The 23,504-nt window shown below is 39.8% G+C and overlaps 1 protein-coding gene across 2 annotated transcripts in view; it reads right to left on the bottom strand.

Annotated features, from left to right (window-relative positions):
- Positions 1 to 305: 305 nt before the first annotated feature.
- NMT2 (N-myristoyltransferase 2) overlaps positions 306 to 23,504 on the bottom strand; it is a 32,387-nt gene continuing 9,188 nt past the window's right edge. For both annotated transcript variants that reach the window (XM_075705483.1, XM_075705482.1), the window contains exons 3-12: positions 18,756 to 18,900; positions 13,791 to 13,909; positions 13,601 to 13,692; positions 13,378 to 13,494; positions 12,500 to 12,670; positions 11,225 to 11,333; positions 7,468 to 7,638; positions 3,320 to 3,487; positions 528 to 665; positions 306 to 326 (exon numbers count right to left, since the gene is read on the bottom strand). In XM_075705483.1, the coding sequence (XP_075561598.1) occupies positions 306 to 326; positions 528 to 665; positions 3,320 to 3,487; positions 7,468 to 7,638; positions 11,225 to 11,333; positions 12,500 to 12,670; positions 13,378 to 13,494; positions 13,601 to 13,692; positions 13,791 to 13,909; positions 18,756 to 18,900 (1,251 nt within the window). The remainder of the gene's footprint in view (positions 327 to 527; positions 666 to 3,319; positions 3,488 to 7,467; positions 7,639 to 11,224; positions 11,334 to 12,499; positions 12,671 to 13,377; positions 13,495 to 13,600; positions 13,693 to 13,790; positions 13,910 to 18,755; positions 18,901 to 23,504) is intronic.

Here is a 23,504-nt window from a genome sequence, read left to right as displayed (position 1 = left end):
ACAGTCTTTTCTACAGTGGAAAAAAAATACCTTCTTCTCATCAAGGTGCAAGCTAAGCTTTGAAACTTAAATGAATGTGCTTTTATTCTTTTCATGGACAATAAAAGAGTTTCATGGACCTTCTGATCTATCTGAAAATGCATAAATTTGGTCACATATGGATGTCTTCATTGTTCAGGTTTAATGGACTATTTCAGTATCACTGACGTTGTGCTTTTACTCCTCTTGAACAATACCATTCCAAGAGTTATGGAGATCAAATTAACTCAAACGATGACCTCAGAGTTCTAGAAACGTAAGTGTCCTCATTGTAATACAAGACCAACCTAAAGGAAGAAGAAAAATACAGTATTTTAGTTCAAGCATGGCAATAAATCTAAACGTTATTAGTTTTCTGCACTTCAATTATGGATCTTAAATATGACCAATTAAGAAAGTTATTTTAAAACTTCTGCCCATTTTGGCCAGTGTAGATTAATGTACCATTATACCTAACAGAATTCAGAAGCTCTTTTTTTCTCCCTTACCTTTTCGGATTCCATGCCAGGACACCTCCAGTTGTACAAATAATACTGCAAATTTCCATCTCCAATCCCAAACTTGAGTTTTTCCAGGAATGTTTTGTTTTCCATTAAGTCTAGTGCATTGAACACATCAAATCCTTTCTGGCAATAGCAAAACATTTTTTAAATTTTACTTTTTAAAGTTTCAAATGACGCACAAATGATACTTTACACAGTGGCATACAATATCCAAGAGACTAGGCTAATTAAGTGGAAAAAAAGACAAGGGAATAAATCTTGCCTTTTAATTAGGTACACACACAAAGACATCTTCCCAATAAAAAGTGAAGTATAGGGCACATCTTTTCTTGAAGATTATCTCCAAAAGGGTAGGAATTTTAAAGCCACTTTCAGGGGTAAAGGTCTGAAGAGTCCCTAAAGCATTATCCATTATTTTAGCCTTATAGATACGCATTTTTTACAGCCACATACAGAGTTTTGACACACATGGCCTATTCCGGCTAAAGCTGCATAAATACAGCTTATGGTGTTTTTCAGCCATTTATCATTCTGTTAATGATAAACATTATATTTTTGTGATTGAGTCCTTTTCTGAAATGCCATTGTCTTTAGAACTCCAATCTTTCACGTTACTCTCCTTCCCCTACTCATGCATCCTCTACCAACTCCTCATCAACCTCCCAAATTCACCACTCAAAGAGCCATTTTGCTCTCAGAACAGCCACGTAGCTGAATTAGTCTCAGGGTTTTGCGCGGCAACACAAACATACTCAAATCCCAACTCGCTGTGAACTTTTAACAAGCAACATAAAAACAAGGTCAGTTAAGCCATTGCAGTGACAATCATCATGCATGAATAGCTGAATTTGCTTGGGGGTCTGGATAGAAAAGTCTGTTTATTTGCAATTAACTGCAAGGAAGTCTGACCTAAGATCCTGGAATGTTAACAGCACAAAGGCAGCACACCAGAAGAACTTTCTATATTCTAAAATAAAAATAAGTTACAAAACAATAATGCTCAGTTACTTAAGCACAAGAAGATGGTAAGGAACATTCTTTACTCAGTATCAAAACTAGATGTATTTTTTTTCTTTTAGATAAGCACTCCATATTAGGAAAAAGGGGGTTGAAGAACAAGAGCATTTTAAGCTCTCCATCAGTTTAGGGCTATGTAAAAGAAAGTCACAAAGCACAGACAGTGAGTTTAGTAAGGTTCCCCACTACCATGCACAAAGATTATTCTGCGTGCAGATGAAGCTATGCTAAGTTAAACGTGCTGTGAAAAACACACAGAAACAAGACAAATAAGGTGGGAAGGATTTGACACTTGGCACCTAAAGAAGTATATTTTGAAATATTCTAAGTTAGTAACAGACAGTAACAGAAATCTCAGAAGGCAGGAAGGGAAGCAGGGGAGAATAGAGACACACTGTAGGTACAGACACACTAATGAAGCTCTGCAATTAAGCACTCATAATTCAGATAAATGATAAAGTCTACAGATGTAGTTTTAGTTCAGCATCTAAACATTAGCAGATTAGGTTCAGGTTAACATCTTCTGAGAGGTATAAAAAAGTTCCTGTTCAAAGATATTTGCTCCACAGCTCTGCCAGACCATTAGAGCAGACTCAGAAGCTAGCTTCTTCCCTGCTTATAAGCTGTCTCCTGTTCCACATCTAGAAACTCAGTGTCAGCTTCAACAACAAAATGGGGGGATTATCCTGCTGCAAAATCCTACTCTCTCCATGCAGAATACATGGAACCATGCAGACCATCACTGGCTTCATACAGGATCAACACAGAAATCCCTATGCCACATGCAGTGCAGACGGCTCTGAACATGGTCGGCTGGAGCACAGCTAGCATTTGCTTGCATTGAGCACTCATCTGGTAGGTGTAATACCACAAGCAGTGCAGCAGCAATGCTTCAGCTAGGAGTGGCAAGCTTCAAGCATGAGGAGCAGAAAACATGCCTACGCTCTTCAACGTGTTGGGAATGGCTGCTAGAATGGATACCATGGACTGGATGAAGCCTGTGCAGTGCTGTGAATTGCCAGGGCTAAACAGGTCTCTGAGAATTCATTCAGAGTGCTGGGATGTGCAGTACCACACACTACATTGCCATTGGTGTTTGCATTGCACTCCCATGAAACCCTGATCATTAAGGGCTGAGCATTAGTTTTTCATCAGACAGCACTGAACTCTTAGAATTCTTATATTTAAAAACTGCATTTATAGTCTCTTCCCTTCCATTCAACTAAACCATCTATCAGTGTAATTCCATGCATGAAGGTGTGCTTAGAAGCTACATGACATCATCTACAGAGCTCTACAGGCAGCAATTAGTAACAAGATAACATGATAAAGCTTGCACAAATAAACTTTTACACTTTGTAGAAATAAAAAAAATACTTTAAACAAACAAACAAAATGTATTTAATAGAACTTATTAACTCATCTCCAAGGGAAACTATTTTAGTGATACTTTCCATTCTTCTGCTACTTAGTGAATATGGTCATCTGTGCTCTTGGATGTGTACACAGTTCAAGCTATTACAAACACTTCAGTTGTCATTCCCTAGTATCACTCAAAGTAAAAAGGAAAAACAAGCATAGTGTTTTATATTTTTATATATATATATAGTATATGTCTCATCAACTGCACTCTGTGCTGTAGACAGTAGAAGAAAACAGAATGCAATGGCATGGATAAATTGCTGCCAGTTCTTACCTTGACACCACTCCTAAGAATAGTTTTGTGAAAGAAGCAGGAAAAAAAAAAACCCACAACTTACCAATTTAGCTATAATGAGTGCATCATTCATTAAGTCCAAGAGGGGGGTCTCTGTATGAATATTGTAAAAGGAATAGGCAGCTTTGAGGCTTTTATGAACAGGATGGTGCATCACTGTTGAAGGTAATGTGTAGAAACTCAGGAAGTCTGTTAAAATACCATTTGAGCCCTACAAAAAAAGGAAAGAAGTCAATTAATAAGAAGTAACCTCTCAGTTACTGGTTAACATGGCAGTTCTATAGAAAGTAAGTAATAAATGCAGCAGTTTTGCACACCATAAGTATTATGGTATAACAGGTAATCTTGGCTAAGATTTGAAGAAATTGAATTCTTGTCAAGGATGTATCTATACATCAAAGCAAGACTGAAGCCTGAAATGGTCACTTCAGAAAAGGCAATAAACATTTAGATTTTTCTAGTCTATTACACCAATAACATTTTGACAACCAATTGCCAAAGCATTTCAGTTTGTTTCCCAAGCTTAGCCTGCTATAAACAAAGCTAACAAAGCACACTTCCAAAAAAAGTATAGAATTTTTTTTCCAATTTAACTTATTTTTAAAAGAGTATTTTTTAAATCTGATGAAGTTCACATTGAGGAATAATTTTCTCAACTTTCTAAAAACTGGAAAAGAATATACTGTGCTGATATACAAAGCATATTTAAATCAGCTCTAGTGATAATTAATAAACAAGCACAATACATTTGCTAGACAACAGTGCTAAATCACACTGAAATTCTAATAAGACCAGCAGTCATCAAAAAGGTACTTATACAGAAATCTAACGTATCCTACATAAACTTTCTTAATATTTCATGCCCCTAATAAAGTTTAACCATCTTCAAGAGTGTAGATTAGCAGGAAATGGGAACTAATTATTATATGGGTTATGACTGACATGCTGAGCACAAAAAAAACCTACCCAGATTTTCACTCCTATTCCGATCGGGTCTCCTGATATCTCCAAGAAGGTAAGGCAAAGGAGACACACAAATGCTTGTTCTTGCTTGTTTGCTTTATTTTTGAATGACTGGTGCCCACTATTTTGAGCTCAATGAAGGACCTCACATGGATCCTTAAATTGATAGTACTTCTACAGTAAGAAGTAAAAGAGTTGAACCCATCACATGCAAAAAAGCTATTGTCTTAGAACAGGTACAGATTCTGTAGTAGAGATAAACTAACAACAAATAACAGAAAAGTCACTCACTAAATTCAGTAAGGATGATGAAAATATTAACTCAGGAATTATACAGAGTATTTTAAGGTTTTAGCTCTGCCCATTACAAAGACGACTTAAAAATCTGCCACTAACTTCTCCAGGTCACTCAGGTCTTAAAAAGATTTTATGCACTGACAAATCTACATTTTGTATAGTCAAAAACTAGTTCAAGAGACAGTGTAAAGCAAGCAAGTGAAGACTGCGCTGTCCAGTTAAAATGGCACTGTCAGTGGCACACTCATGCTGATGCTGGTGCTTTGTGGACTCTTCTGTAGGCTTCAACTCACCAACAAAGCCAAAAACCAACCCAGGGAGTAGGGTTGAGAAAGAAGGAGGAACAATAAATTAAATTAGACCATGGAAGAGTCCACTGAGCACTAGACCCACTACAAAGTAAGTAGAAAGCTAAGCTTGGACAATGACAACCAATGAACAGGACCTCTCATCTCCAGCAGCAGTAAGTTTAAATTGAGCTGAGACTCCTGCACAGTGTGGGAACACCGAGCTTCACAACCTGCAGCTTCTGCCAGGAGCTGGTAGGTTTAAGGATGTTAGTGCTGATCATTTTCAAATAACCTTATCACTTTTGTTTAAAGTGATACACTATCTAAATATGATGTCTACAACTGATTTAGCATGGACTCAAAGGGAAGAGTGTATCTTTCTTCATGAGCTTTATCGCAGCTATTCCAGCCATGCCATGGAGATTTCCAATCTAAATGCTAAACTATTCTGACGCTGCTTATTTTGCGAGAAGCGTTGTGAGCAACAGGTTGGAGGGTGGGGGTGGTAGGGTGGGGAGAGAAGAGTAAGCGGTAGGAACAGATGATGCTCTCCATCTTGTTAGTGGACAAAGATTAGAATTTTCAAGATAATTAAACTCATGACAGCACCAAGAAATGTTAGCCTTTACTTCTCTACTTTAGAATCATAGAATCATAGAATCGTTTAGGTTGGAAAAGACCTTTAAGATCATCCAGTCCAACCATTAACCTACACTACCAAGTCCACTCTAAACCAATCAAGGGTAGACTAGACTAAACCATGTCCCAGAGTGCCACATCTACCCGTTTTTTGAACACTTCCAGGGATGGTGACTCCACCACCTCTCTGGGCAGCCTGTTCCAATGCTTGACCACTCTTTCAGTAAAGAAATTTTTCCTAATATCCAATCTAAACCTCCCCTGGCGCAGCTTGAGGCCATTCCCTCTTGTCCTATCGCTTGTTACTTGGGAGAAGAGACCAACACCCACCTCACTACAACCTCCTTTCAGGTAGCTGTAGAGAGTGATAAGGTCTCCCCTCAGCCTCCTCTTCTCTAGTCTAAACAACCCCAGTTCCCTCAGCCGCTCCTCATAAGGCCTGTGCTCCCGACCCTTCACCAGCTTTGTTGCCCTTCTCTCAACACGCTCCAGCACCTCAATGTCTGTCTTGTATTGAGGGGCCCAAAACTGGACACAGTATTCCAGGTGTGGCCTCACCAGCGCCAAGTACAGGGGGACAATCACCTCCCTGCTCCTGCTGGCCACACTATTCCTGATACAAGCCAGGATGCTGTTGGCCTTCTTGGCCACCTGGGCACACTGCTGCCTCATGTTCAACCGGCTGTCTACCAACACCCCCAGGTCCTTTTCGGCCAGGCAGCTTTCCAGCCACTCTTCCCCAAGCCTGTAGCGTTGCATGGGGTTGTTGTGCCCGAAGTGCAGGACCCGGCACTTGGCCTTGTTGAACCTCATACAGTTGGCCTTGGCCCATCGATCCAGCCTGTCCAGGTCCCTCTGCAGGGCCATCCTACCCTCCAGCAGATCGACACTCCCACCCAGTTTGGTGTCATCTGCAAACTTACTGAGGGTGCACTCAATCCCCTCATCCAGATCATTGATAAAGATATTAAACAAGGCCGGCCCCAAAACAGAGCCCTGGGGAACACCGCTCGTGACCGGCTGCCAACTGGACTTAACTCCATTTACAACTACTCTCTGGGCTCAGCCACCCAACCAGTTTTTTACCCAGCGAAGACTACGCCCATCCAAATCATGAGCTGCCAGCTTCCCAAGGAGAATATTGTGGGAGACGGTGTCAAAAGCTTTGCTAAAGTCCAGGTAAATGACATCCACAGCCTTTCCATCATCTACCAGGTGGGTCACCAGGTCCTAAAAGGAGATCAGGTTGGTCAAGCAGGACCTGCCTTTCATGAACCCATGCTGGCTGGTCCTGATCCCCTGGTTGATCTGCACTTGTCTGTTGAGTTCACTCAAGATGAACCTCTCCATATTACATATACTCGTGCATACACATGTATATATATGCACACACAGAAACGTACAAATTCATATACATATATATACACACACTCTTTTATGAGAAAAAATATATTTTACTGAAGCAGACCATCAAGAAACATAATTCCTCCAGCAGGTGCCCCTAAAATTGGTTTTAAAAATAAAGAATTTTGACCTGGTGTATGGCAGAAACTTAGAGAGCTGAGAGAATGATACTGAATTCAAACCAAATCCTTCTCTGAGTCATTGTATCATTTTTCCTTTTTTCTAGGAAAGTAGATTTGAAGACCACTGCTCATTATCATGTCATCTCTCTACAGAAAATATGGAGGAATGCAGGTGGAAGGGTTGTTTTTAAAATATGTAAGGTTCTTTGCTGTAATATTTCCAAGGTAGTGATATTTTGAGATTTCAAAATTCTTCTTTAAAATATCCTGTACAAGAGCACTGCAGTTTATCACAACCAAACATTTTCTCATTAACAGAATGCAATACAAAGAACAAAACCTGGAATCATGATACCAAATTCTAACTATAGCACACATTTTTCACACTGTTCACATTTCAAAAACTTGATGCTGATATGAGCTTTTGCAAGTGGCATTCACATACACGTTCATGAAGTAGGTAGGTCATGTTTTACCTCTACTACGTAAGTGTCAATAATATGATCCTGAGGCAGGAACCAGTGGGCTACCTCTTCTTCATCCATCACAGGAGCAAGATTAAACTGTTTCAAGTAAGTGTTGATTAATTCTTGCACTGCTTTAGTATCTTTTTGTTCCATTGGTCTCAAACCCGAAGTCTTTGTGGCCTTATTGTAACAAAAGAAAAATAAATGTTAAGATGTTGAAAGGAAAACTGCGTACACAGCAAAGGCTGAAAGTAGGTTGCAGAGTCACTCCACTTGCTATGCATTCATTATTAGCCTACTTTACCCCAGCCACCTAATTCATTATGCTATTTTACAAACGGCTTTCAATCAGAGTTCCCTCTCTTCTAATTATTGAGACAGTCTGGGGCACTTCAATCTTTATATTTCATTATTGAAACAACTTCATTTCTCCAGAGAAAGAAATACAACTGCCAACAGCCTAGACTTCATGCATTTTGGTTTTTTTGTTTTTATTTGGTTGGGGTTTTTTTTAGGTCAGTGTTTATTTCTTATCTTCTGCTAAACTACCTAGGGCCCAGACACAGAAACAAAACATAAAGCGACTTGCATATCAGAAGTTAATCTGAAGACAAGAACATTTGCGATTCAAACTTATTAGAAATTATTTAATAAAAAAAATTCACCTATTCTTAACACTTCGCAAACTCCCTGGCTAACTGAACATTCTATACAGGCACAACTGCTATTCTGTTAACAAGAAAGCTTCTCATAACTTACAGCTCCCTGAAATTAAAAAACTACAGTATTTTAACAAATAAAGTTATTTATTTGACTTTAAACATCAGAAGAGGAAAAAATTGCTTTCTAGTACTATGCAATTCATGTTTAAACAAGCAAAGGTGATTAAAGTTTTCTCCCCGACTTTTGTTAGCTTTCCTGAATATTTCCTTTTAGAGAGGCTAAGGCTTGTTCTCTTCAGAGCTCATTTATCCTGCTTCATCTGTCTGAGCTATGTACTTGGGCACGTATCACATTAATCATAGCAAAGTCAATTGCAAGAGCAGCCAGGTAGAGACTTGATTACTGGAAGCCTGAAATTAGTATAGCTGATTATGCTCTGCTCAAAAGGCATTATTCTGGGGGAGTATTTATTCACATACTTTGGGAGTCAGCAGTCAGATGAAAAATCAAGGCACGTTTTGCCACAGCTCTGGCCTGTGTATTACATTTTAGTCTTCCTGCTTTCCGGAGCAGCTTGGGACTATGTTTTGCCTCCACAACAGCACATCATCTACATTTTTAAATGCCCTGAATCCATAAGAGTATTCACCTGACTCATCAATGTGATGCTTACTATGCCATATTTCATTCATAACCTCCTTATGAACTACAGTATGAAAGGTTACTTTTGGCTCCCTCCAAGCCTTCGTCCCTCTTCCAAAGCCATACACTGGAGCAAGATGAGAGGAAAAGCAGCTGGGCTAGAATATCTTTATCCCCCAGCAACGCTCAGAATGGCCACTGGTAAATGATTATTTGCAGCCCCAGAAGTCAGGGAAAGTGTACAGAACTGGGCTAAAATTTGTTTCTCTGCTCCACATATCAAGCTGCACTGGGCATATATTCATGTGTATATCCTGGCTCAGGATCTTAATCAGCCAGGAAAAGACATACAGAGACACACATGCTCCTGTCCTTATTCTACACACAGCCAAAATTTATGTCTTTCAGAAAACTCCTTGCTCAACAGATTAAACACTTAGAAAAAAAAAACTTTATTTTTTAATATCTATAGGTACATGCACAAACACAGCCTTCAGTGAGCATGGTATTTTTCAATTACAGTATTTATTATTTCTGAAAACCTTTTAAATTCAGACTGTTCAAGTGATTAGGAATGATTCCTCTCAAAGGGAGATGAGCTTCCAGTGGCAATGATATTCCAAGGACCCTAAGAAAAGAGGTTAAAATGCAAGAAACAGTGTTTGGTGCCGAGGGAAAGGACAGCGTGGCCTGGATGAAATTTGTGTGACAGTACAGTTTATGATAACAGCCTGAAACTGAGGATAAAGATCCTCAATAGCACTTAAACCCTTTCTTAGGAAAAAAACTCCAAAAAACGCCAAAGCACAAGACCTAAAGAGATAACATTAGCACAAAGATTAAATCTTTATTTTCCATGGAAGAAGCTCCCAAGTCCAATCTAAAAATAAACAAACTGCTGAGGCATATGGCCTCCTACATCACTTAGTTTTAAAAGCTGATTTTCAAAGTACCACATCTCTCTACAGTATGTTTGCCTCATAATATAGAGATATTATGAATGAGACATGATGTATTCTTTGTTTTCCATAATTTAATTTTCTGTTGAAATCTGGGGTTTATGATAAAGATGATTAGGGTACAACTGCTGTTGTTTCTAATGATTCGCTGTAGTTACACTTTTTGTACTGTAAGATCCTTATTCTTTAAACTATCTTTTCCTGTATTGCTTCCATGAGAAACAGTACTAGAGTTGCCACAAAAACCTATATTTGAAATTGTCTACCGTGCTTTTTTAGACTATTAAAAATGTCTTCAAGATTTGATTGAAGCTATATTTAGCTCTCCAAGATGAAAACCTAATTAATTTGGTTATTAATTCTTAAGCTCTGAAAACTGCTGCCCTGCATGCAAGGGAGAACGTGCGTGTGCAGGCAGCACAGGAAATGTGTCTCTGACAGCAGCAGGAGTTCAGATCAAGCCATGGCACGTGCTTTATACTGAAGAGTGCTTAGTGTATTACTCAAATATTTAAGTAGTAAGAGAACCTGCAGCATCAAGCTAAATATAACCAACACACAGAATTCTCCAAAGTCAAATAAATCATTATAAAGTACTACGAGTGAGAAAAAAGTATTTTTTTAACAAAAAGTGAGGGTTTGTTTAAATAAAAAAAAACCATGTTTACCGGTATGGTAAGGTAAAGGATATTCTGCAGTCCCTCCAAATAGAAAGATAGCTTTCACAAGCAAAGAAACTGTTTTCAATTGTAAAGCTTAGACTAGTTTCTATAGGCTATTAATTACAGCAGTGAGATTTTTTAATAGTACATCTCAGACTACTTACAGTGACTTGCCCTGTCATGGAAATGCATCCTAAGGCTTTTTACAAGCCTAAGTATTAGCTGCAAACATGAAAAAAATATTTTTAACTAACCTAGCTATGCCAGAACACTTTTTTTATTTTTTTTTCCTAGACCGTGCAAATAAACAGTACACAACATACTGAGGTGGCTTTTGCTGAGCCTGCTCATTGCAGAAGAACAATATTCTCTGACAGAACAGAAAAAGCTGTGAATTAGAGTGGAATCAACAATCCCACAGTACTCAGCCAACTTTCTGATGGACTTCTCTGAGAATTTTAAGAAATGAACTGTTAATTTTCTGTTCCAGTAATCTTTTATCAGATTAATCATACCGAGAATAGTTTTATGCATCTTCAACTCAATCCCACATGTTTATGAAGTCAAGGTTTCTGATTTTTTCTGTTTGTTTAAGGCTTTTAGGTCAAAATTTGTATTTTCTCCATATACAGATCTACATCTCCAGCAATAGTCTCTTCTGTTTAGTACAGCCCTTAAGGTCTTTTTCATGAGAGTTTTGTTTTTTGTTTTTGTTTTTTTTTTCAAATGTCCTGCATGCACTGCCTTTCCACAGAAAAGCCTGTGCTGTCAGAGACAGATGGAAGGTTATTTTGGGCCTTATAATAACTGTGGGGATTCTCTAGAAGTCACACTGCTTACATCAGGAAGTCTGTAGAGCTTCATTGTTCTTTGTAGAGTCATGTTTCTACTCAAATGTGAAAATTTCACCTCCACCAATTTTCTGGGATTCAGTGATCGATGCCAGTACCTGGAAATAAAATTAATAATGAGATTAAACAGTATTTTAAGTGTCAGCTTTACTTGCATCCATTTCCCTACTTTCTGACATTGCTCCTTCTCCTCTCCAAATTTGTTTCTAAGCAAGCCTGTACTATGTCTGTAAGCAGCTTGAGCAACAAAAGATAAGGAAAAGCTATATCCAAGCAATAGTTTTTAAACAGGCCTGCTATCACCATATTTTGAATCTAAGTAAATGCTTTTTATTATAGAATGAGTAATCACAGGGCTAAACGTTTTAGTACTTGCCATAGCCCTGACAATCTCACCATACTTACATGGTACCATTTATTTTCTTGTACAGACAGGACCCTCTGCACATGTCTAAGTAGTTTGTTGAACATTTCCTCTTCCTAGGAGATCATTGTGCAACAGAACATCCCTGGTTACTCTAACACAGCATGACTTTTTTTTTTTTTTTCTTTTCCATCCTTCCTTACAGAAACTTACAGGATCTTTGGTGTTGATAGGTACAAACACAATTTCAAAAAGTACCCTGTCCTCCAGATGGATAGACAGCTGAACTAATACTGCTGGAACTGAACCTTCCCAGCAGAAATAAAATCCATTCCAAGCAAACAAAATTATACTTGATTACATACAACTCTTCTCATGTGATGGTTTTCCCCATCTTTATCAAATGCCGATTAAGTCCTCCTTTCTCCAGGAAAGATGAAAGTATTTCAAAAAAGCAAATCATGTAATTCCCCAAAATGCTCCACCGTCTTTGGCAAGCAACCAGGTCAACAGGGAAGTGTCCCAGCAGGGAAACAGGACACTTGACAAACACGGGTATACAATGTTGTCATTGCTAGCATGGCTTCCACCAGAAGGTCAACAGAAACATTTATTAGTGTATTTAAGGTATGATAAACAAACCCAATATTAGATTTTAGTCTGAGAAGCTGTTTTATCCAAGGCACTGGGAGGAAAGGGGAAAAAATAAATAAATAAATAAAGAAAGAAAGAAACAAAACCCACCACCCTGACAAACACTCAGGTCTTCAGGTTAGTCAAGGCCACAACATTTAATTTCTTTGAATTTTATGCTTTTATTGTTCCTAGTCAATTACATAAAATGTTCTTTAAAATGTCTGCTATAGGAACCAATATTATTATGAACATCACCTAGGTTACCTGCAAGTGGCCACAGGTTTGGGGAGTACCACTCCAGCAGTGTAAACAGCCTGAAAAATTCCTTCCAGGTTTACTCTTCTGGTTATTTCCCGAATCAGTACAGGTGCTACCCGTTTAGATCTCAGTTTCTTATGAACACACAGAAAGTTGATTTCTACCATTTTCTTCACACTAAAAGGACATTAAATAGTGGAAAAGTTAAAAAGAGTTGCACATTGCATATTTTCATTTGCATAATTGTAGTCTTCCATGTTGTGACAGAAGAATTTCAGGTAAAAATAAATTGGTGTGTGACAAAGTACATCTGCAACAAATACTAATCTATGATATTGCAACTGCAACGGCAAATTGTGCAATATGCAAGCTATGTGTAAGGTGTTTGCAACACTCCTTTTTCAGCGCTCTGTCAAGACTTAACCAATGGCCTCACTAAGATGCAGAACACCATCCAAGCGCATGCTACATGGTATCATAATACTTTATGATTGTGTCAGTGTATGAAGACCTGGCTAAGGAAGTTCAGCTGACTGACTATCCTTTAAATACTTTCCAGTAGGGTCAGAAAATTCTATGTTGTTACCTGTATCATCCATCAATAAGAAAATTCCTTAAATATACTGGTCTTCATTGCAAGTAGTCCACAAGCTTTTTTGATTTTTCTTTTTTTTTTTTTCTTTTTTTGGGGGGGGGTGGGGTGTGAAAAAAAAAAAAAACAAACCAAAAAACCAACTCTGCTACATACACAGGATTCTTCCAACTCTTTACGGTCAGTGAGCCTCCTTCTCTCTTTTTACATTCTCTATGGCAATGGATACTAGTTTAATATTTGTTTCATGGTGTTATTGTTTTACAAATACAAAAGTAGTGGTGCATTTTACCTGTCATAAATACGAATATTTGCAGGGATGGCACTTATGAATCCCACCAGTTTTTTGTTTGAAGACACTCTAACCCCACAGTGCCATTGGGGCAACCAGCCCGGAGGACGTAGTGCCCTACAATTGATGACAGAAATAATTACAAATTACTGCCTAAGAAGATGTAATAAAAACACCCTTCTTTGCACTCCAGCCAGAGCAGAATGTGGAACTTGCTACTCACCACAGAAGAAATTCAGGTGAATAATCAAACCTAAACATATTATCATCATCTTCTACGTAATTCTCATTTAACAGTGTGTATAACTCCTTCAGCTGAAAACACACACAAAAAAATCCAAAGATTTACCCACACACATCAATCAGAATAAACTTCAATTATTTTAGATACATATAAAAATCGTTTTACTTACAACTTCAGCATTGCTAAGATCCAATGTGTCCCACATAAAACCTTGTGGCAAAGAATATGGCTCTAGGCGGACATTGTCCTTATCTGGTTCAATTGCACCATGTGAAGTTATAACTTCATCTTTTGAAGGAGGAGGAGGGGAGAAAAAAAAAGAAAGAAAAAAAACGAGTTACATTGCTAGCTTTCCTGATAGTCTCAAAACTGCATTTAACTCACATCATTTATTTTCTCATAATTATGTGATAGGAACATGAAGCTTTTAAAAAATGCTGAAAAAAAGTATTACTAGGTTACACTACTCATTCTCACAGATCACATTCAGACTAATGACTGTCTCATCAGAGTATCTATAGATATGACAGAACTACTCTACCTCAACTGATACCCAGTATTTCATAACACAGGAGAGCAATTTATCAGCATGTGCACAGCATTTAGCCAGCCACGAGATCCATGGTCTCACCACAAGAAACATGTTGTACTCGCAGCTAAAAAGCTATGGCTCCAATCCTGTTTACCACTGAATTGAACAGACCTCAACTCAACAGGATTACTCAGAGGAAGTAGCATGGCAAAGCCAGAGCATTTAAGGCATGCTGGTGAAATGTGAAACTTGTTCCTAAACTCCTACATGAAAGCGTGCTTTCTTCTCCTCCCTTACTTTACAACTCCAGTTCCTCAGTACCTCCCCAATGCAACTTGAGGCCGTTTCGTCCTATCGCTCGTTACTTGGGAGAAGAGACCAACACCCACCTCACTACAACCTCCTTTCAGGTAGTTGTAGAGAGTGATAAGGTCTCCCCTCGGCCTCTTTTTCTCCAAGCTAAACAACCCCAGTTGCCTCAGCCTCTCCTCGTAAGACTTGTGCTCCAGACCCTTCACCAGCTTTGTTGCCCTTCTCTGGACATGCTCCAGCACCTCAATGTCTTTCTTGTATTGAGGGGCCCAAAACTGAATGCAGTATTTGAGGTGCAGCCTCACCAGTGCCAAGTACAGGGGGACGATCACTTCCCTAGTCCTGCTGGCCACACTATTCCTGATACAAGCCAGGACGCTGTTGGCCGCCTTGGCCACCTGGGCACACTGCTGGCTCATATTCAGCCGGCTGTCAACAAACACCCCCGGGCCCTTTTCCGCCAGGCAGCTTTCCAGCCACTCTTCCCCAAGCCTGTAGCGTTGCATGGGGTTGTTGTGACCCAAGTGCAGGACCCGGCACTTGGCCTTGTTGAACCTCATACAGTTGGCCTCAGCCCATTGGTCCAGCCTGTCCAGATCCCTCTGTAGAGCCTTCCTACCCTCAAGCAGATCAACACTCCCGCCCAACTTGGTGTGATCTGCAAACTTCCTGAGGGTGCACTCGATCCCTATGTCCAGATCATTGATAAAGATATTAAATAGGACTGGCCCCAAAACAGACCCCTGGGGAACACCACTTGTGACTGGCCACCAACTAGATTTAACTCCATTCACCACAACTCTCTGGGCTTGGCCACCCAGCCAGTTTTTTACCAAGCGAAGAGTATGCTCATCCAAGCCATGAGCAGCCAGTTTCTCTGGGAAAATGCTGTGGGAGACAGTGTCAAAAACTTTACTAAAGTCCAGGTAGATGACATCCACAGCCTTTCCTTCATCCACTAAGTGGGTCACCTTGTCATAGAAGGAGATCAGGTTAGTCAAGCAGGACCTGCCTTTCATAAACCCAAGCTGACTGGGCCTGATTGCCTGGTTGTCCTGTACGTGCTGTGTGATGGCACTCAAGATGATCTGCTCCATAACCTTCCCTGGCACTGAAGTCAGAATGACAGGCCTGTAGTTCCCCAGATCCTCCTTCCAGCCTGTCTTGTAGATGGGCGTCACATTTGCTAACCTCCAGTCAACTGGGACCTCCCCAGTTAGCCAGGACTGCTGATAAAGGATGGAAAGTGGCTTGGTGAGCACTTCCACCAGATCCCTCAGTCCCCTTGGGTGGACCCCATCTGGCCCCATAGACTTGTGTGTGTCTAAGTGGTGTAGCAAGTCGCTAAGCATTTCCCCTTGGATTATGGGGGCTTCATTCTGCTCCCCGTCCCTGTCTTCCAGCTCAGTGGGCTGGATACCTGGAGAACAACTGGTCTTACTATTAAAGATTGAGACAAAGAAGGCATTACGTACTGCAGCCTTTTCCTCACCCTTTGTCACTATGTTTCCCCCCACATCCAATAAATGATGGAGATTCTCCTGAGCCCCCCTTTTGTTGCTAATGTATTTATATAAACATTTTTTTATTGTCTTTTACAGCAGTAGCCAGACTAAATTCTAGTTGGCCTTTGGCCCTTCTAATTTTCTCCCTGCATAACATCATGACATCCTTGTAGTCTTCCTGAGTTGCCTCCCCCTTCTGCCAAAGGCCATAAACTCTCTTTTTTTTTTTCCCCCCTGAGTTCCAGCCAAAGCTCTCTGCTCAGCCAGGCTGGTGGTCTTCCCCTCCACTTCCTCTTTCAGCACATGGGGACGGCCTGCTCCTGCACCTTTAAGATTTCCTTCTTGAAGAATGTCCAGCCTTCCTGGACTCCTTTGCCTTCAGGACTGCCTCCCAAGGGACTCTGTCAACCAGTCTCCTGAACAGGCCAAAGTCTGCCCTCTAGGAGTCCAAGGTGGCAGTTCTGCTGACCCCCTCCTCACTTCTCCGAGAACCTAAAACTCTTTCATTTCATGATCACTGTGCCCAAGACAGCCTCCAACTGTCACATGACCCACAAGTCCTTCTCTGTTTGCAAACAACAGGTCCAGTGGGGCACCTTCCCTAGTTGGCTCACTCACCAGCTGTGTCAGAAAGTTATCTTCCACACACTCAGGAACCTCCTAGACTGTTTCCTCTCTGCTGTATTGCATTTCCAGCAGACACGTGGTAGGTTGAAGTCCCCCACGAGAACAAGGGCTAGCGACTGTGAGACTTCTCCCAGATGCTTATAGAATATTTTGTCTGCCTCTTCATCCTGGTTGGGTGGTCTATAACAGACTCCCACCATGGTATCTGCCTTCCCCCTAATTCTTACCCATAAACACTCAACCCTGTTGTCACTGTCATCAAGCTCTAGCCAGTCAAACATTCCTTTGTAGTATGAACTTTTCCCAAATGATGTGCAATCCTGACGAATAGTTATGGCCTGCCATCCAGTTTGGAAGGTCACCATTACTAACATCTTTACGCAAACTCTGGAAAGTATCAACAGCTTAACTGGTACTGCCACTACATGGCAGACTTGGCCTAACTAAAGGACCCACTGCTAACAACCTTAACTAAAAGGCAGAAGGATTCTGAAGTGAATTTAATCCAAAGATTCCTAAAAGTATTTCTTGAATCAACAGATTATTTTTTTCCACCTAAACATATCCAGCACATCAAATAGTGAAGACTTCCCAATATGTTCATTCAGCAGATAAAGGAAAAGCTGGGCGGGGGCGGAAATCAACAGGATCAAGAAACAATTCATAAACACTGTTGAACAAAACCTCTGCCAGCCAAATTCAACAAAGCATATTTCTACTCAACAACACTAACAAATCATTTTTGAGCCAATGTATTGGGTCTTTTAGGCTAGCAAGTGACAGACACTCATGTCTATAGGAGTGCTGTAAGATACATTGACTAACCCGAACCCAACTCCTGGAACCGCTGTGCAGACACCTGAACTAGCTCTGAAAAAGCTTTGTTATGGCCAGAGTATTTTTTGATTTACACATCAGCTTATTTTGGCTAAGCTCTTCCTCCACCTAGGCGGGATTACTGTGACAATTACTACCATTAGTTTACAGAGATACCTGCATCATTTGTGTGGAGAAAAGCCAGGGCAGGTCAGTTCAGTGGAAAAATATTGCATCCAAGGACTCTGCTCTGGACTTCTCTATGCAAAGAAGTCAGGGAGAAATGAGATCACTGTGGATTAATCTATACAAATGGATTAAAGCAAAATGCTGCCCTGTGGAGAGAGAGCGAGCAGAGTGCTCCTGTGCTTTAGACTCTACCTTATTTCTGCTTATTCTACACCAGTCTCCAACGCCATGGAGAGAAACCTGCAGAACAGAACAGTGACAGCTATTGCACCGAGACAGCTTTATTTGTGGTGTCCCCAAGTTTCATTGGCACTGAAGAGCTACAACTGCTTACCTTGAAGATAATGAAGGGGAAAGAAGGTTCATAAAGCAATTCAGAAAAAGCAAGTGAGCCAGCAACTACCCTCCCCAACAAAGACTAAGATTTACCAAGTGTGTTATCAGGCATCAGATCAGTATAAAAAGTAATCTGCCAAATTCCTTACAAAATTAGAGGCAAGGAGAGGTCACCTCACCACCTCACTTGATACCAAGAAGAGAGGAAGGACTCTGAGAAAGCATGTCTTCAAGGTAGCGTACATTGTGGAGGAAGCACGGGAACACACAGCAATACAAGTGTTCACACACGAGAGAAGCACCGTTACCCACTTACAGCTGCATGAAAATAGTGTAACCTACAGCAGGAGAGTCATTGTATCTCTGTGACAGCAAATCTATCTATTTAAACAAAAAAAAAAAAGGGAAAATAAATAAAAAAAATAAGTAAACCCAAAGTTTACTCTTTATCACCACTTAAGAATTCTTATTTTCCCTGAAGCGGAAAAGACTTCCACATTCTGTTGTTCAAGAGTTCAGACCTAAAATATACAGAGGAATGCTATTTCAGTAGCATTTCCCATTTTTATAGAGAACACCAGAATGAGACTTATTAACACCCTAGTTTGTTGTATATCATTTGGCGGGGGGAGGGAGGCAGGGCAAGCACTTTCCTAGAGAACATGAAGAATACCACATCAACTACGCAAAAGATTAAGGAACTCTACTGCACACAGTCCAACTTCATACCCATTTTAGAGAACATGTCACACAGCTGGCACACATTCTTTTAGTGGTCAGTAAGACAGATCTTATGCCCAGGTCCAGTTAAACTTACTAAGTTTAGGTACAGGTTGTGTATCCCAAAACTGGTATTTACGTTTGGTAGCCTCATCAATATTCTTTGCTGGGCCTTGGCATGCAGAGAGCAGCTCCATCGCTCTCTGGATGTCTTGAAGCTTCTGCATTGGAATGGCTGGATTCTGCAGAGACAAACGGAAGAGGCAGCTTACTGAGTATGTTTACTTTGAACAAGTTGTACAAACATGTTCATTTATTTTACTGTTATGTATTCTTTCATGTACTTTTCCTCATCATGGTTATTTTAGGTATAACCTTCGGAGGCAGGAGGGTGGGAAGTTAGGTGGGCAACAGACAAGCAACTTCACAAAATACTTAATAGTTTTGAGTAGGGCTTGCATCTAGCCATGAAACTTCAGCATTTTAAACAAATACTGCAACATTAAGGCAGGATACCAGTATCACAATAAAAAGCTCCCTGCTCCCCGCCCCCCAGTAAAATACAATAAAAGAGCAAAAAGCAGATCAGCTTAGACATCTAACAATCTAAAGATACCATTGGTACACACAGAGATGTTTGAAGTAGTACTTTACACATACAATATAAAATACCATTTAAACTCACTATGGTTAGGTATTCCAGGTACACCGTATTGCTACAAATATCAACTTTTTAACCTTAGTTATGTTGTATCTGCCTTCTGTTAGCTTGCAATTATTACAGTAGGTACCTTTCTGCATCGTATCATACATACGAGTTAACCATCTTGCAACTAATGCCAACTGTGCCAATACTCACAACTAAAGATAACTTTAACCAATAGAAGCAGACAGACATAAAATAATCCAACTTTCCACTTAAAAGCTGAAAAATCTTTATAGAAAAGTTATTTGAAAAGCATACAACCTAAGGCTAAGCATTTCTAAACTGAGCTCTTAAACCCTCACTTTTCATCACTCTGAGTAAGTGTAACTGGAATGAGAATTCCACCTGCATAGGGAAGCATGGAGGAATAATTGTAACAGACATGTAAATCGAAAGGGATTTTTCCTCCCTGTCTTTGTTAATCTATTTATTTGTTTTGTTTTGTTATCTCCCAAGTGGGAAGTCCTGTTCTGAGGCATACTAACAGTATGCTTGTGTTCAGGTTTTCCCAGACTGCAGTGCAATAAATACATTTTGAAGGAATAGTCTCAAATGCATTGGAAAATTTTAAGCAATTCTGCATATAGATTTCGAGACAGATTTTTTTTTTTACTGAATGTCAATGAATCACTATTTCCGTATTTCACTTTTTTTCTAGGATTCATGTGTTGAAAACCCACCACAAATTACATGTAATAATGATGTAAAGCTTCATTTGGATGGGCATCTGCCTCTAGTATCCTCAGTCACAAAAGGAGTAAAACTCCCTGCCTGTAGCTGAAGCAGGCCATCATTTTCTATTTATAATAAAAATTTGTACTTTCTAAACATTATGCAATTTCTTTCACTAATTTAAGTACTGCAAAACTTTACCTGTGAGCATGCTTTAAACACCTGTCATCTGAGTAGTTGTGAATTAACATATTTACACACTTTAGTGAAACACTATTGCAGCATAAAAAACCTACCCTATTTCCAGATTACAGTGACATAAGTTACTTTTCTCAACTAAAAACCAATTTGTCTATTACACACTGGTCTGATACAAATACTTCTAAAGCCACTAGATAAATTCTGAAATCTTATCAGTACATTATGGTATCATACATAAATATTGACATACTGTAATTTATTTTGTATGTGTGTTTTAAGCCTCTAATGTTTCTTCTACATTAAGAAGAAGAAAACAGAAAATCTAGAAAAAAGATATTAGGTTCTAGAAAGATCTTACTAGCATATGTAGAGTAAAAAGTTCATGTTCTGGTACTACATACAACATGGCTAGGGACATCAGAAGGCATCTCCTTTCCTTTCAAAACATTCAGAGATCAGGCTGGCTAAGAAGTTTACTTTCAACACTTTTTGCTTTCCTTTAATGGAAAGCAAGAAAAATCTACACAGAACTTCACATGAATCAGAAAGAAGAGTGATTTTGTTTAGTGTTTCAATTTAGGAAAATATCTCCTCACAGCACAAGACGGCACTGTTGTGCAACAGCACTGAGGTACGCAATGCTCTTTTTTGCCTCAGTTTTGGTGACAAGATCTGACCTCAGATCTTTGGTGTCCCTGAGCCTTGTAGCACAGTCTGTGAGACTCCCATTAACCACAGCAGGAGAGGAAGTTAGGGACCACTTAGCAAACTAATCATGCACAGGTCTGTAAGAACAGACCAGATGCATCTGAGGGTGCTGAGGGAGCTGGCTGATGTTACTGCAACCAGCATCTATCAAGTTTAAAAGGTTATAGCAATTGGTGGAGGTTTCTTATAACTGGAAAAAGGGAAACGTCACACCTGTCTTCAAGAAGGCAAGGGGAAGGATTTTGAGAATTCAGGGGTCAATACTGTTTAACAATCTGGACATGACAAAAGAGTGCTTTCTCTGCAAGGTCATAGATGATACCTAGTTGGGAAGAACAGTAGATATGCTGGACTGCAGAGCTGCTATTCAAAGCTACTTTGACAGGCTGGAAACAGAAACTTCATGACGTTTGACAAAGGCAAACGCAAAGTCCTGCATCTGGGACAGAAAAAGCCCACGCAATGGCAGAGGCCAGCACTGACTGGCTAGGAAGCAGCTTTGCAGAAAAGAAGTTGGAGGTCCCAGCAAGCAGAGAGCTCAACACGAGACAGCAGTTTGCTGGCCAGCAAAGAAGGACAGCTGAATACTGGGTCATACCAGTAAGACTGGTCAGCAAGTCTTCCCCTTTACCTGGCACCTCTGAGATCACATCTCACAGTTTTGGGTTCCCCATTACAAGGAAAACATTGACATAATGGAGTGAGTTCAATGGAGGGCCACCAAGATGATTGAAGGGCTGAAGCATATGACATACAAGGAGATGATGAGAGACCTTGGTTTGTTCAGCCTTAAGAAGAAAAGGTTAAGAGACTATGAGAAATCTTATTGCTGCCTAATGGGAGGATGTAAAGAAAACTGAGCCAAGTCTTTTCAGAGGAGCACAATGATATGACAAGAAACAATGGACACAAGTTGCAAACCAGCAAAATCAATTTAGATATAACTATTTTTAACCACAAGTGTAGTCAAACACTGGAATAGGTTGCCCACAGAGGTTGTGGAGTCTCCATCCCTGGAGACCAAACAACCTAGTCTAGGCCTGAGCAACCCAATCTACTTGGATCTACCCCAAGCAGGAGGTTGGTCGAAAGACCTCCAGAGGTCCCTTCCAATCTAAGTTATTCTGTAACTATGTTGTGTAGGCCATTGGAGACTATACTAATGACTGATAATATTGCAGATCTGGCAAGCTTCATTTGTGTCAGTGTGGACAGTCTACATCACTGGGACTTGTAATGGGGAGAGATCAAATTCTTGCAAGATGGGCAGTGACATGTCCTAAAGGTCATCATAAGCATACAATGCTAACAAGCATTTACTGCTCTGGTTACACTCATGCCAGTGTTCAAAAAGTCCAATACCACAAATAAGGGAGAAGCCAAGGGGACTCACTCTTCTGTTTTTCTCATCTCCAGACTGGTACACCCGTTTACAAACTCACCTGACCTCAAAATGTTTTTTCAAAATAATTTTCAATGAGTTCAGAAGTCCCACTGATTATTACCTGATCATCCTACATATATTCTCTTAGAGGTAAGGTGTACAATGTCACTTTCCTCTGAAATATTTTGTAAACCTCTCTTCAAGCAGAAGCAAGCAAATGCTAAAAGCCTTTTTTCTATAATATATTTCAAATAGCACAAAGAATACAAAATCTACATATCACTTGAGTAGCAGAGAAAATAAATATACTTCTCCACAGTGCCCCAGATCAGCAGTCTAAGATGCTTTCAAAAAATCTAAAACAGGAAAGTTGTCCAAGACAAAGAAACTCATCTACTTATCAGAGTGTACACCTGGAACACAGCAGAGAAGGCAACCCCCCCCCAGCCAACGCTGATGCATTTGCAACTAGAGAAAAGTGGAAGCCAATGGCCTACACAACATAGTTACAGAATAACTTAGATTGGAAGCGATAACCAAGTAACCTCAAACTTTTTTAGAATTGGAGTGAGGTCAATTTTAATGTTAATATAAAGACATAGTTCATTGCTGTGGTATCCTGGGAATTCCTTGGTTACCTGCTGACCAAACTTGTTGTTCCATATGTTGCCTCTAATTGCATTAAAAGGAAGCTGCTTCACTTTTTTTTTGTTTTCATGTGCAAGGTTTTAGTCCTTGGCACCTTGCAGTCTTGCACACCATTTCTCTGGCATGATGCATTTTGCAACTGTGGAAACCTATCCTTGTTCTAAGTTGTGTACTTGAAGAGTGCCACTCTTCATGATTATTTTACTGGTTAGCCAGTTTGTTAGCAATGTAACAAAATGTAACAAAATTTTCTTTTATTGGCATAAAAGAAAGCTCTTAAGTCTTTCTCTCAAGCTCTAGGCAGCTAAACCATTTTACTATTATTAGCAATTCATGCCACGTGCTTTATAGAAACACAGTATCAAAACACATGGTGAGATCAGAAAGTGCTTAAGATCTCTCTACCTATTTTAAAGTGTCTCCTGTGCCAAATGTGCCCATTCAAAGCAATAGGGGTGACACAGAGAGGATCTAAAGGGACAACATAAAATCCATCAGTATGTTAATGAGCCAGAACACAACTTTTT

The sequence above is a fragment of the Pelecanus crispus genome, chromosome 2 (genome assembly GCF_030463565.1).
Source record: "Pelecanus crispus isolate bPelCri1 chromosome 2, bPelCri1.pri, whole genome shotgun sequence".
NCBI lineage: Eukaryota > Metazoa > Chordata > Aves > Pelecaniformes > Pelecanidae > Pelecanus > Pelecanus crispus.
This window is presented reverse-complemented; position numbering and strand designations above follow the sequence as displayed.